This window comes from Sminthopsis crassicaudata, chromosome 1, assembly GCF_048593235.1.
Source record: "Sminthopsis crassicaudata isolate SCR6 chromosome 1, ASM4859323v1, whole genome shotgun sequence".
Lineage (NCBI taxonomy): Eukaryota > Metazoa > Chordata > Mammalia > Dasyuromorphia > Dasyuridae > Sminthopsis > Sminthopsis crassicaudata.
This window is the reverse complement of record NC_133617.1, coordinates 576061460-576077011: the sequence shown is the minus strand read 5'-3', so window position 1 is coordinate 576077011 and position 15552 is coordinate 576061460. Positions and strand designations below refer to the sequence as shown.

Below are 15552 nucleotides of genomic sequence, written 5' to 3'. Positions count from 1 at the left end.
TCTGTGGTATTCTCCAGCTCTAGAATTCTCTATTTCTGTGAAATTTATTAACTAAGAGAATTAACCACATCCAAGTACACTGTCATTATATACATCTTATGGATACTTAATTAAAAATAATGGTAAAAAGAATGGCATAGAATTGGGCCAAAATGATTATAATTACAGAATTATTTCCATGATAACAGCTGCTGCTGTCCAAAAGATCTCAGCAAAGATGTGTTAAGTGTAGAAGCAGACTTTCCCCAGAATGGGCAGACATCATATTCAACCAAAGTGCTATTAATATATGGCTGACTTTCAATATTTTTGGGCAGTGACAACAGTACCACCAATAAAAAACAACCCAAAATGGATGTTATTGTCAACATATTAAAAAACAACCCAAAATGCTTGCTACTAATAACATCTTAGTAGGAAAAATGGTCTTGATATGTGAAAGACTACAATTTTGTTTTCAGTTAAGATGGAAGAATAGGTATGTGAGGAATTTTGGTTTTGCTTTTGTTTTTCTTTGTTTCGTACCTTCAGAAGTTGTCTCTGACTGCAACATTTGATTTCCCATTGTAAGTAAAGCCATGGCAGCTTCTGTGCTTCCATCATTGATACCTATAAAACAATTTACCCAACTTTGAATAAAAAAGAATCATTGTAGAAATCAGTTTATTTAAATTTACTTTCCCCCCCCCCTTTTTCTGAGGCTGGGGTTAAGTGACTTGCCCAGGGTCACACAGATAGGAAGTGTTAAGTGTCTGAGACCACATTTGAACTCAGATCCTCCTGAATTCAGGGCTGGTGCTCTATCCACTGTGCCACCTAGCTGCCCCTAAATTTACTTTTTAAAGAATCTACTTGAAGATACTTTTCTTTATTTATTACTGTCAACATCTTACAAAGAAACACTAGAAATAACAAAATGAGACTGAATTTTTTGATCAGTTTAATTTATCACTAAAAAAATGTTCTCATATTCTTTTGAGAAGAAATCTCTTGATGATATCAAATGACTCATACATTATGACAATGTCCTTCATTTGTTAAAAATATTCTGGGTAAGTATTAGGTCTCTACAAATCCTCAATTATTCCTTCTCCCACCTGACTATCAGAAAAGAAAAACATAAAATTCTTCCAAAAGAAAAAGAATTCACTCATCAACATAGTCCTTTGGTTCTAGAACTATCACCACCATTTAATTCTTGAGTTTATCAACAGTTTCTTAAGTACTTTTCCTACTAAAAGTTACCTGTTTTTTCTTCAGGATATTCAATTGCAGTAATTTCCTAAAAAGAGGAAAAAATTGTGAACTAAATTATCTTTTTAAGCATTATTTCAGCACCTTACCTATGGTACAATGTGCCATCAGGCATTTAGTTCCCTTTTGATAATTCTAAAGCTTAATTTTCTTTTTTTCTTTATCATTATTCATGAAATTACAAGTAGAAAAAAGTAAAACTATTCACTATTCCTACTTTTCCTCTTTCTTTGTATCCTTGTCCTGGCTATGGCCACAAATGAAAACTCTTTACACCTTTTATCATTCGTGTCTTTCTTTCTTCTTCATCATCATAAGCCTCTTAGGACATCTCTCCTGTCAGCTACAACCTAAATAAAAACAAGTCTGAAAATGTCCCTTTCGAATGAACAGATAGATTGACACATATACTAATATATAATGAATGTTACAAAGTCTAGAAATACACATTAAAACTCATAACTCCAAGTTTTAAATAAATAAGGTTAATGTAAAATAATGACTTCCAAATGGTTTGGAAATAAATATATTCTGAATAATTTTAAGTTGGTATTAATTCAATACAAAAAATTAAGGAATTATTGAAATACTAGAGAAAAGGAGGAGGGCCTTCATTTAAAATAGATCAGTATGATGAAGAAAAGTAATACAACTTATTAGTCAGGCAAGTACCACAATAGGATTGCAAAGAAACCTACATGTAGCACCTACTCATAACATACCTAATTTTCACTTGTATTGTTAGTCTCAATTGTCTGCGGGTTTGTGGATAGATTATCTGTGACAATATTGCTCCAGTTATTTTTAAGTGCCTATAAATGAATTAAAGGTAACAAATTGAAGTGTATACTTACAACTGCAGCATTTAGATTTTCTTCCTGATTCAGTCCTTCATTTGACACATTTACATCAGGAAGGAGATGTTCAGCAATAGTAATACATGGTACATCTGGAACATTCACAGAAATTTCAAGCTATAGAAATGAAAACATTTTATTATTTTATTTGAAAGTCTACAAAAATGTAATACTAAACTTCAAAACTTCATGTTTGACTTGAGAATTTAATTTAACCTCTTTCAAGTACTTGTTTTGGTCCTGGGGTGATAAAAAAATCTAAGGATATAAAAGAGTTTATGGCATCATATACTACTATAAATTACAAATGGATAAGTGATATGAATGTAAATGGGGTCATATCATAAGAAATTAAATTTCATTATAGGGCAGTAGATCAAGAAATCTTTCAGAATTATAACTAGGAGAGTATTCATAACCAAATGAGGGATAAAAGATATTAGAAAAGGTAAAACATAATTTTGATTAAATAAAATTTAAAAGTTTTGCACAAACAAAAGCAACGTAATAAAAAGAGAAACTGTAAAATAGGAAAAATAATTAAATGATTAAAGTCTGATAACCAATATATATAAAAAATAATTAAATGATTAAAGTCTGATAACCAACATATATAAAAAATTGACAAATATAACACTAAGAGAAACTGCCCAATAAATAAATGATTAAAGCATCTAAACAGTTCTCAAAAGAAGAAATGTAAACATATGAAAAAATGATCATACCTGAATAAAAGAAATGAAAATTTCAAAAAACTCTCAGATAACACCTTATAAACCACTAAATTAGCCAAAATGACAAAAAAACAGAAATAGAGACTTTAGAAGGAGTTAGAAGAAGGTGTGGGAATCTCTCTGATGTCACTACTGCACATACCTACTGATTAGGCATCAAATGAATAAACTGTGGTATGTGAATATAATGGAATATTACTGTTCTCTATGAAAGGACGACTTGAAATTAGAAAAATACAGACTCAATGATACAGAATGGAGAAAGCAAAACCATGAGAATACTATACAAAATTACTTTAATAATGTAAATAAAAATAATATCCAACACACTTGAACGGGATGACCTATCTTGGTCACAGAAGGCAGATGGACAAAACACACTTTTCTTCTCGAATTAGATTTGAGTGGCTAAGGGTGTATTATGCTTATTATTATTAAATATAGTCCCTAATTAGTGTGATTAGATACAAAAGAAGAGAGCAGGATAGAGGATTATTTTGGGGAAAATAACTATGGCATAAAAACAAAAACAAAACCTAAAAAAAACAAATATCAATAAAACATTTCTTTTTAAAGTTCACAGTTTGGGGGCAGCTAGATGGCACAGTGTTTGATAAAGCACCAGCCCTGAAGTCAGGAGGATCTTTATTCAAATCTGGCCTCAGACACTCAACACTTCCTAGCTATGTGACCTGGGCTTCACTTAACCCCAATTGCCTCAGCAAAAAGATAGATAGATAGATAGATAGATAGATAGATAGATAGATAGATAGATAGATAGATAGATAGATAGATAGATAGGTAGGTAGGTAGGTAGGTAGATAGATAGATAGATAGATAGATAGATAGATAGATAGATAGATAGATAGATAGATATAGTTCACAATTTGGTAGGGGGATAAAACACATATTGAAAATAAAAATCTGCCAATCTTTAGATAGTGCTATATATCAATGTGTCATACTTATAGGTAAGGGATTGAAGGATAATAACGTTTACTATTAGCGATTGTGTACTGGCCAATAAAAATTTATCCTTAAGGTTGCCAGTAATCTTACCTAAACTTAAGTCCCTGACACCTTATTCTCTCTTTTTTTTCTCTGCATAAAGGTGTTTATTGCTGTCCTATTTCGTTATCCAAGGAAAAACTGGAAATAGTTATTTTGGGGAATGGCTGAACAAACTGTGGGATAGCAAGGTAATGGAGTTGCATCATCATAAAGAAGTTCAAATTTGAGGACTATAAAGAAAAATGCTAAAAAAAAAAAAAAAAAAAAAAAAAAAAAGTCATAAAAGAATGCAAAGTTTTTTATAAAGCACAAATAGACATTTTTTTATATAATGACTTCAACTACTCGTTCTTTTTTGTCATTACTTTCTGGCCATACCCTCTAGCCATTGTTTCTCAGTTTTTCTACAAACTGTGTGGCTTTCTGGCAGTTGTATTTGGAATGTACAATAGAACAAGATTCCCTTAAAGTTCTAGCTGAGGTGCTCTCTTCTCATTTCTAATATCTTTATAGACCAACATGATCTAAAAAATTTAAGTAAAAATATCAACATAATGAATTAAGTGTTAGACCTAAACCAGTCATATAAATTCTCTGGGCCTTAGTTTCTTTACCTAGAAAATGGTTTGCTATTTTCTTAACCAGGCTGTTTTGAAGCTAAAATAAAATAAAAAGTAAAGGTACTTTAAAAAAAAAAAACTAAGATTTATAAAACACAAGGCATAGTAATATCAGTTACACATGATACTTAGAGAATAGACAAGATGTTTAGAGAATAGGCTATTTTAAATAACTAAAGGTTAGGTTTTTTTGTTTTAACACTTTTTGATGAACAAGCTAAAATGTTTCATATTTATATGTCCTAGAAAATGAAACTTTAATGACAATTCCTATGACAAACTGCTATTCACAACCTAGGACATCAGTATAATGCTACATAGTCCCCAGGCATACATATATTGAAACTTGTTTTCCTGTAATCAGATAACTAATTTCCATTTACTGTTCTTTCAAAAATAAGCCTAAGTGTAGAATGTATATCTGATGAATTCCTGTGCAGTTATGTAAATAACTATATTTTGGCAAAACTAACTACTAAGAGAAAGGCCAAATTAACCTATGCTTTTTTTTACCTCTCAGAAATTCTCTTTGCCAATTTTATTGGTGTCATCTGAATTTTTGCCAGTACTCAAAAAGATTTTTTTATTTCCGCGCTAGTAAATACTTTAAGCTTCTTCCTAATTAGCTTTGGCCTTCTTCCTAATTACTTTCCAACCACTTTCAAGTTTCTGTGCTTTAATTTTCTAGGGAACCTTTGACTTTAAGACTAATCATTCCTGCTAATAACCAGTGGAAGCATGCTGCACTTACTCCAATGGTCATAAATGGAATTTGGTTTCCTAATCTATTCTTTTGCTTCTGGTCAGACCCTTGCACTAAATGATCTCAGTTTATAATTTCAGTATTACCATCAAAATCTGGCCATCTAAGATTATATAATGATCAATTCTGATGGACATGGCTCTTCTCAACAATGAGACAATTCAGGCCAATTCCAATGATCTTGTGATGAAGAGAACCATCTACACACAGAGAAAAGACGGTGGGAACTAAGGGTGGATCACAACACAGCATTTTTACTACTTCAGTTGTTGTTTGCTTGAATTTTATTTTCTTTCTCATTTTTTTTCCTTTTTGATCTGATTCTTCTTATGTAGCAAGATAATTGTATATATACATATGCCTATATTGGATTTACATATATTTTTGCCACGTTTAACATATTTTACTATTTATTATTTACTTGCCATCTAGGAGGGGGGATGGAGGGAAGGGGGGAAATTGGAAAACAAGGTTTTGCAAGGATCAGTGGTGAAAAATTATCCATGCAAATGTTTTGAAAGTAAAAAGCTTCAATTAAAAAAAAAAGAAAAAGAAGAATCTAGCCTTGTTTCCTAGGCCTTTGAAGTTCTAACAGCCATTAAAATCAGTGGCTCGGGAATTCTTTGCTCTAGTCTCTTGGAGGTCCTAGGAGATCTGTAGCTAATTAAAAAGGACAAAATATTAAGGCCCATGTTTACTGAAGGAACTAGAAAAACACAATGGGCCCAAATATGTCCCATTCAATGGGCTCTAAAAAATAATGACAAACATCCATGGGTACACAGCTACCCTGAAGAGCTTTGATGCCCATGTGTAAACAGCTGTTCCAACTACCCACTCTTCTCAAAGTCTACTGCTGTTATTATTGTGTTTGACCCACAAAGTTGAGCAGTGCACATTTCTTCCTTATTTTTATGGATTTAATTAGCCTAAGGCAACATAAAAGGTTTTAAATCCTTCAAAAGAAGAAAAATGTTACATGAAAATAAAAGAAACCTAAGCAATAATACAATATCAGGGAACCAAAAACTTTGCATACCTCTTCCATAGTTTCCTCGATTTGAGCAGAAACAGGTTCTGGTGACCGAAGTCCTATAGGTACAAACACTGGTGCCTTGTTGACTTCTTCTGGTGCAAGATGATAATTTTCTTCCTCATACTCAGATTCTTCTATATCGTCTTCATCCTCTTCCTGAGAAGCTCGGAGTGTTACTAACACTGCCTTTGAGGATTTAGGTTCTTTCCTAGAAATCCGCCCACGGACACGTTTGGACCCACGTCCTTTGCTGAAATTTTGTTTAGACTTCCGCTGTATTCTCCTGTCTGTATTATCCATCTCACACTCAGAGGTTGAAGAAGTAACTATTCTTCGACCCACAGTATTTTTAAGACAACCTGGTTCTTTTGATTGTTGTATATATCTAAATGATCATTTAAAAAAAATATTGTGGTCACTTGACAAAAATAACATTTTAGGAAGTTTTATTAACAACATTATTAATTATAAAGGCCTAATATGAAGTATAAGTTTAAGTCATTAAAACAAAAATTATCACCACCCATTTTAATGGCTTATTTCTTTAAAGAATTATAATTCATGGAAAGAGTTCATGAGCAAAGTGAAATATACTCTGGTGTGTGTGTATGTGTGTGTGTACACACACAAAATAATAGCAATGTCTGGAATGACCAGCTGTAAATGACTTTGTTATTCTCATTAATACAATCGTACACAACTACTCTGAAGAATTTACAATGGAAAAATCCTATCTATATTCAAAGAAGGAATGATTACCTCTGAATATAGATCGAATCAGTCTCTATTTCTCTATCTATCTATTTTTAACTTAATTTTTCTTGAGGTTTTTATTTTCAATAGGGTGGGAGATGTATGTTTTCTTTCACAACTTAACTTTTATAGAAATGTTTTGTATAATTTCACATGTAGTTTCTTAATTGTGGGTGGGAATAAGGGAGAGAACATAGAATTCAAAAATCTTAAAAAGAATTTGTTTTGAATGTAACTGGAAAAAAATATTAAATAAATTTTGTAAGAAAAAGAATTATAATTCAGTTCATCAAAACTTCCTATTATTATTTCATATTTCGTAGTAAATTCAAGTTTTGATCAAGCACATGTGAAAACTCATAGCAATACTTTCATCCTGAGCTAGCTTCTCTTTTCCAACCAAATGGAAAATGGAATAGGCAATTATTTAAGTGTAGAAATAAAGGTAAAGAGGTATTAAGAACTTGAGAATAGAAAGCTTGTTATTTTTTTTTTTTTAATTCATGAGGATATTCCAAGAGGCAGGTAAAAGAAGCTAAATAAAGCACTGGCAGAGTGAATATTCTCTGAGTGAATGGCTTAGACTTGTTAGAATGTGATAATGAAAGAACCTGGAATGCTTTTTTCTATTTCTCCATTTCCATTGCAACATTACCTAGTCTCCCAATTCTCCCTACCTGTTCACTTTTATTCAGTGGGGACATTTCCTACCTGGACAGATTCCAACAAAGTATGAGATGCATTCTATACTAAAGATTTTAAGTTGGCATAGAGAAATAAAAAATTTTATATTCATTCATAGATAAGGGAGAAAACCTTTTTGAAAAAGGAGAATATAAGGCAAAAGGACAAGAATAATCAAAATTTAGAAAAGAAACTGAAATGACTAAAGAATCCTTATCCTCTATGAATGGATTAAATAAAAGGTACTCATAGAAGACTGGAGATATGTTTAATTTTCTAAACAGAGAAATTATGTTACATTAAGCTAAAAGTAGTTAGGTAAGTCTTAAGCATAGAATACTGGATCTGGAGTTGGGAAGACTCAAGTTCAAACCCCCTCTCAGACAAATCATGTGATCCTGGACAAGTCATTTAACTGTGTTTCCCTATCTATAAAATGGGGATAATAATAGCCCCCTATTTCCAAGGGGTATGGTGAAGATCAAATGAGATAACAGTTATAAAGTTCTTTATAAATATTAAAGCACTATGCAAATATTATTATTGCTATTATTATTCTGTTATGAAACTGTACCTTGTTGATTTATTTAGAAGTTGCTCTTCAACAACACCTACAGATGATGAAGAAACTCCTGGAGCACTGTGACCACCATATTCCAACTGTTTGTCAAAGGAATCCAGTTTTTCTGACTGACTATATTCTTTAGGCAAGGTAGAATCTCTAGAATCCACACATTCTTTTCTTGCTTCAATCCCCAAAGATGACAGTAGCTCTGTTTTATCCTTAAATATGAATTTTTTAAAAAATGTTTTAGATTTCACAATGTGGTTTGCTTCTCTATTTTGACCTATACTTGTTCAAAATATACATAATGAATTCAGGAATCTTTTTAACATTCAAAGATCCTAAATTCTCAGAAAGAGAAGTAGAAGACTCCCAAAAGTGTGCTTTCCTCCATGACCATGATAGAAAAGAATTCATTAGATCAAGGTGACTCTTAAAAAGCTTGGATTTTTCTAAAAGGCATAATTCAACAAAAAGCAAATACCAAAATAAATTACAAAAACATTTAAGATAATTGCTATAAATAAAAATAAATTAAACACTAAATTTTTTCTCAATATATAATTTGACAATGTACTTTTGATTAAAAAACTATCAAAAAAACAGTAGTCTTCAACAGACTCTTCAGTATCTATTGAAACATTAAATCAGCCTTTTTAAAAGATATGAAATCAATCTGTAGAGGCAGGTTTAAAAAAAAAAAATCTCACTTTTAGAGACTGGTGGATATCAGAGTCTTCTTGCTGAAACAACTTATCTTCTATTTTTCTTGTGTCATTTTTATTTGGTACAATCTTTTCTGTTCCAGGTTCTTCTTTCTTTCTGTACACCCTCCCCAAATTTGGCTTAGCTGTTTGAAATCGGCTCCTTCTCCACTGTGCAGGACTGATAGCATGAAGTTTATATTTATCATTGCTTTAAATTAAAAATTTAAAAATTAGTGACAGTAGTAATTATTTATAGCAAATATTTTTAGAAGAAAATTTATCATTGGATAAAAAGTTTGCATGTAAACTGACTATATAAAAAATAAGTATATATTTCATATGCCATAATGAATTACAAAATATTATCCATTTAGAATAGAACCCAGAAGATCGCTGTACACTTCAATGCTGTATGAAGAGGTATTCTGATGGAAGTAGATATCTTCAACATAAAGAAGATCCAACCCACTTCCAGTTGATCAATGATGGACAGAAATAACTACACCCAGAAAAGGAACATTGGGAAGTGAATGTAAATTGTTAGCACTACTGTCTATCTACCCAGGTTACTTATACCTTCGGAATCTAACACTTAATGTGCAACAAGAAAATGGTATTTACACACATATATTGTATCTAGGCTATACTGTAACACATGTAAAATGTATGGGATTGCCTGTCATCGGGGGGAGGGAGTGAAGGAAGGGGGGGGTTTAATTTGGAAAAATGAATACAAGGGATAATATTATTAAAAAAATTACTCATGCATATATACACTGTGGGGAAAAAAATTCAAAAAAAAATTATCCATTTATATTTTTTAAGTTTTACATTTTCTTTGATGATGTCAAGGCCAAACTCACCTTATCTGTTCACTTACAACTTCAGTTCTGCTAACTTGCAAATTTTGTTCTGCTATCCTTTGATTTTTATTTCCACACAGACTGTAGGCTTCAGAAGGTCCAACTTCACTTTCAATTTTAGAATTTGGCTAAAAAACAAAGTGAGGCCATGCTATGTAATAGAAGAAAAATAAACATGTAGGATTTGTTTTTCTGAAAAGCAGAAAATACCTAGGAATTATATGAACCAAAATAATGTCTAAAACAATACAGTCTTTGCATATAAAATTTGTTGGTATAAATTTCTTTAAAAGATTATAATATAAACAATCAAATTAGCAACCAATTGTTAAAAATCTACTTACAATTAAATAATAGAACAGAAAAGAATAAAAGGATTTATTTCCATCTACATGCAAATTTCAGCATACATTTTTTTTTTCTTTTTTTTGCTAAGGCAATTGGGATAAGGTGATTTGCACAAGGTCACACAGCTGAGATCACATTTGAACTCACATCCTTCTGACTTCAGGGCTGGTGCTCTATCCACTGTGCCACTTGGCTGTATACATTTTTTAAACTATATTTAAACTAGAGATCTGGTAAGGTACTTCCTCTACCAAGGCAAACTGGTATCTTATCTATAAGCACTGAGTGCTCAGCAACACAAAGTTAGGATATGAACCTGAGGTTCTAGACTAGGCCAATAACCACTATTCAATATGCCATGTGGCCACCTCATCTATTTGTTACACGAATTAAAAATGTCCAGTTTACAGATTGCATCAAGTGTTAACCCAGGAATAATTTACCTTAAAAATAAAAAATTAAATAAATAAATAAATAATAAATAAATAAATAAATAAATAAATAAATAAATAAATAAAAATAAAAAATTAAAAAAAAAAAAAAAGGTGTAAAAGCACAAAAAAAATTTTTTTTTTAGCTCAAATGAAAAAAGACCAAATCATCTTTAATCTAGTGCCTTTGTGAGGGAAGATAGGACTAAAAAACCAGAACTAGATGATACATATTTCTTTAGTCATACAACTAAATACTAGTAAAACAAGTGACACATGTAATCTTGGAGAGACTTAGTGATAGATTCTTGTCATATAAGCAAATTACCTAATTTGTCCCTGGGATAGTTTCTGAGTTACTACCCCATGCATTTCTATCAATATTCCTGACACAATTCAACAAAATTACAGAAGACTAACTTACAATGGTGAAGAATTCACTTTCAGATTCATTCTTTTGCTGAATTATTCCTTCTTCCTTATCCCCTTCTTCAGGAACACATTTTCCTGTTGTCCTGGATCCTCTCCGTTCTGCTTTGCTTATGTTTGGCCTAGGCCTCTTAAAACGGCCCCTCATTCGTTGAATAGGTTGGGTTTCATTTGTCTTAATTTCTTGCTGGGAATTCTTGATGCTAAGGGTGCAAGGGAATGGAGAGGGGGGGAAAAAAAAGCTATTATTATTTAAAGCTTTAAAAAAGTATCCTGATGGAATAAAACTTGAATCTCTGAACTATTATAAATTAGGGTTATTTAATTTCATAAGTGACTTCCTTTTATGTTAATATTATCAAAGATGTTAGATTAAAATTACTTAATATACTTATTATTAATAATTAGGGAACATAAATTTTTAAAAAATGTATCTCCCCCAACAGATCATGAGTTCCTTAGAAGGTACTATCTTGTTTTTCTAGTTATAACCCCAGAATTTAACCAAAACTTAGCATATAATTAAGCACTTAAATGCCTTTCATTCATTTTTAAGGAAAAAACAAGTTTAAATATCTTTTGTACATTAACTATAACCTAGGGTAAAATGGAAGATAATTATACAGTCTTAAGAGCTAGAAGAGGCCATCTTATCAAATTTGTAATTAACTATCAATCACATCTACAATATAACCAACAAAAGGAGACCTAACACCATTCAGCTTAACAAAAATGCATATAAAATTTCTCAATTCTTAAAACACAATGACTAAAAAGGTCATTAAAAACTGCTGAACTTTAAATGTTTACTTTGGCATTTTTGACATTAAATATACCAAAAGATAAACCAGATTAATTTTCACATATGTTTTATATGGCTATAAAAATGAATGGAATTTTTTAAAAAGTCTACCCTATTTTCCCTTTCCCTTATCCTACCAAACAATAATAAGTAAAACTTTTTACCTTGCAGAAACAGTGAAACCATTTTCTTGGGCTTTTGTAAGTGGAGACCTCTCTTCACAACTCTTGGAATCTAAAAGCTTTTTTGGGCTCTGTTCATTTAAAAGCAAGTTTGTTTCCCCCTTTTCTGGACCTGGTTTTTCATATTTAATTGCTGTCTTTTGAGAACATTCAGCTGCATCCTGAAAAGCATATTACACAAATGAATTATTTTAAATACCAAGAAGATAACTATAAACACTATTAATAGGAAAGCACTAAGATACTTTAAAACAAGTTGCCAAATTATTTTTAACTTAAAAAGGTTTCTATTTATATAAAATACTCAAATATTCATAGGTGTGAACAATGGATTTCACTTTACATTAAGTATATGACCATATATCATAGGAAATAGCATGGCTCTGCACTAACTCATGAAAGCTGTGTTTAAAATAAACAAATATGTAATAAAATATATATAGTTCTTAACTTTTTATAGAATATTTTTACTTCCACTATCTGACATTGTCCAACAACCCAGTGAGACAGGTTAAGTCACTATTATTACCATGATCAGATGAAGAAATTGAATCAGAGAGTTGTACATTTAAAATCAATGTAGCGTTAGTGAAAAAGGCTGGTCAAGAACCTAGGCTTGCCAACTTCATGATAAGCTCTTTCCATGTTCTTATCTATAATTGTCTGTGATTATGACTCCTAAGTGTTTATACCTTAAGTTATATTGTTTGACTGAAAGAACAAATAATGGGAAAGCAAAAACCATGTGCAGAAATCCTGAGATGACTAATTTCAAGAGCCTAATATCCATAGCTAGTCATAATTAGTTATGCTTGTGACTAAAAGACTAAAAATATTAAGTAGAATCACTTACATTTTGACTTACATCCCATTTGATGTCCTGAATGGGAAGGGCATCATCTTGAGGAAAGGAAGCAGTAACTTGAACAGGGGAGTCTTCATCTTCAGGGGAGAAGGCAACAACTTGAGTGGGAGAGGCACTGACTTGAAGGGAGGAAGCAGTGACTTGAAGGGGGGAAGTACTGACTTGAAGGGGGAAGACATCAACCTGAAAGGGGGAGGTATCATCTTGAGTGGGGGAGGCAGTCATTTGAGGCGGAGAGGCATTTTGAGAGAGAGAGACATCATCTTGATGAGAGGAGTCAATGACTTGAAGAGAAGAAGCAATCAACTGAGGAGGAGAGGAAGCATAGGCTTGATAAGGAAAAGCACCAACTTGAAGGGATAAGGCATTCTCTTGAGAGGAGATATCACCTTGAAAAGGGGAGGCTTCACTTTGACAAGGGGAGGCCTCATCATGAAGAGAAGAAGCATCACCTTGAAAAGAAGAGGCTTCACCTTGAATGGACAAAGCATCACCTTGAAGGGAAGAAGCATCACCTTGAAAGGAAGAGGCTTCACCTTGAATGGACAAAGTATCACCTTGAAGGGAAGAAGCATCACCTTGAAAGGAAGAGGCTTCACCTTGAATGGACAAAGCATCACCTTGAAGGGAGGAGGCTTCACCTTGAATGGACAAAGCATCACCTTGAAGGGAAGAAGCATCACCTTGAAAGGAAGAGGCTTCACCTTGAATGGACAAAGCATCACCTTGAAGGGAGGAGGCTTCACCTTGAATGGACAAAGCATCACCTTGAAGGGAAGAGGCTTCACCTTGAAGAGAGGAGGCTTTATCATGAAGGGAAGAAACTTCACCTTGAAGGGAGGAGGCTTTATCATGAAGGGAGGAAACTTCACCTTGAAGAGAGGAGGCTTTATCATGAAGGGAGGAAACTTCACCTTGAAGGGAGGAGGCTTTATCATGAAGGGAGGAAACTTTACCTTGAAGGGAGAAGGCTTTATCATGAAGGGACAAAGCATCACCTTGAAGAGAGGAAGCCTCACTTTGAAGGGAGGAGGCCTCATCATGAAGGGAGGAAGTTTCACCTTGAAGGGACAAAGCATTACTTTGAAGGGAGGAAGCTTCACCTTGAAGGGAGGCAGTACTTTTAAGTGAGGAAGCATCACCTTGAAGACAGGAGGCCTCATCATGAAGGGAGGAAGAATCATCTTGAAGAGGGAAGGAATCATTTTGAAGAAAGGAAGCATTTTGTTGAAGTGGGAAGGCTTCACCATGTAGGGGGGAAGCATTGTCTTGAAGGGGAAAGGCTTCATCTTGAAGCAGAGAGCTTTTGCCTTGAAGGAGGCAGGCATCATCTTGAAGGGGAGAAGCAGTGTCTTGAAGTGGGAAGGCAGCAAGTTGAGAGGGGGAAGTAGAGATCTGAGGAGGTATGGAATCACTCTGAGGAGAAATGGAATCATCTTTAGGGGAACAGGCATCAACTTGGGGAGAAGAGGCAGTGACTTGAGTTGGGGAGGAATCATCTTGACACGGGGAAGAATTAACTTGAAGAAGAAAGGCATCTTCTTGAGGGGAGAAGATGGTATCCTGTTTATGATCAAGTTGAATCATAATCTCCAATTTTCCTGTTTCCTTTTTCTCTAATAACTCATATTTTTCTGCTTCAAGAACTCCACTTTTTTCAACCGCTCTTCCTAAGTTTGGTCTTGGTCTCTTGAATCGACTTCTCACAAAAGGGTTTTTTTTAACTACAGGGAGCTTTTCATCTTGAGAACATTTGCTTTTGAGAAGAATAATATTAAACATAAGAAAGTAGTTAATACTACAAAAGCAACTTAAAAACAAATTCCTTTCTACCTGTAATTAGAAAGGGGCCCTGCTTTAAAAAGCAGCCATTTAAGCACCAAAAAGAAATAATTAATACTTTTGAGAAAAGGTGACAGTATGGAGAGAGCATTTGTATGTATGTAAATAGTATTATGTCAACAAATTGGGGTTTTGAGCTAGGACACAACTGTGTATCATAAGTCTCATCAATGAAATAAAATTTGCATTACTTAAACACTTAAAGAGTATTTTTCCACACCTAATAAGCTTTGCCTTGCTAGCTCCCTCTTCTCCCATAACTATCAAATTCTCCAAGCTTATTCTTGTGCCTAGGGAAGCTGTTCATTTCTGTTTTTTTCTTCCTTTTTTATTTTACTACTGTAGTTCCATAATCCTTATTCTTTGATGATCACTCTATTACATTTTTTTCAACCTGGACTGAGAAAAAAACATTTGGCAATTAAGAAATTCTTGCTAACTATGGAGAAAAGCAGTTTCATTCGAGTGATGAGGACAGAAGAGACTTCAACAAAGGGTTTTGGGGTAAGCTGAAGTACAAGGGAAGAGGAATCAATGTGTTTAGACAAGTTTTTGAGGAATGTATCTGAAAAAGGAAAGTGGGATAGAGGATAATCTATTTAAGGAACTAGAGGACTTAGTAAAGGTTTCTGAAAGATGGGGAAGGCAAGTTTGAAGATAGTAGGGAAAAAGGCAGAGAAGCAATGAAGATGAAAAAGAAAGACAGAAGAATCTCAGAGGAGAAAGATAGAACAATGTGCTGGAAAAGATCAAAAGAGAGGGGGGGATCAAGGGCACATTAGGAGAGGTAGCAGGAAGAGCTACTT

At 33.1% G+C, this 15552-nt stretch overlaps 1 protein-coding gene across 1 annotated transcript in view; it reads right to left on the bottom strand.

Annotated features, from left to right (window-relative positions):
- The window catches only part of BDP1 (BDP1 general transcription factor IIIB subunit), a 91774-nt gene that overhangs the window by 22786 nt on the left and 53436 nt on the right, over positions 1–15552 (bottom strand). Inside the window, 10 exon segments of the mRNA XM_074282203.1 lie at positions 526–609; positions 1246–1282; positions 2109–2228; positions 6279–6660; positions 8287–8495; positions 8988–9192; positions 9848–9975; positions 11051–11258; positions 12022–12200; positions 12893–14660. Of these exon segments, the coding sequence (XP_074138304.1) occupies positions 526–609; positions 1246–1282; positions 2109–2228; positions 6279–6660; positions 8287–8495; positions 8988–9192; positions 9848–9975; positions 11051–11258; positions 12022–12200; positions 12893–14660 (3320 nt within the window).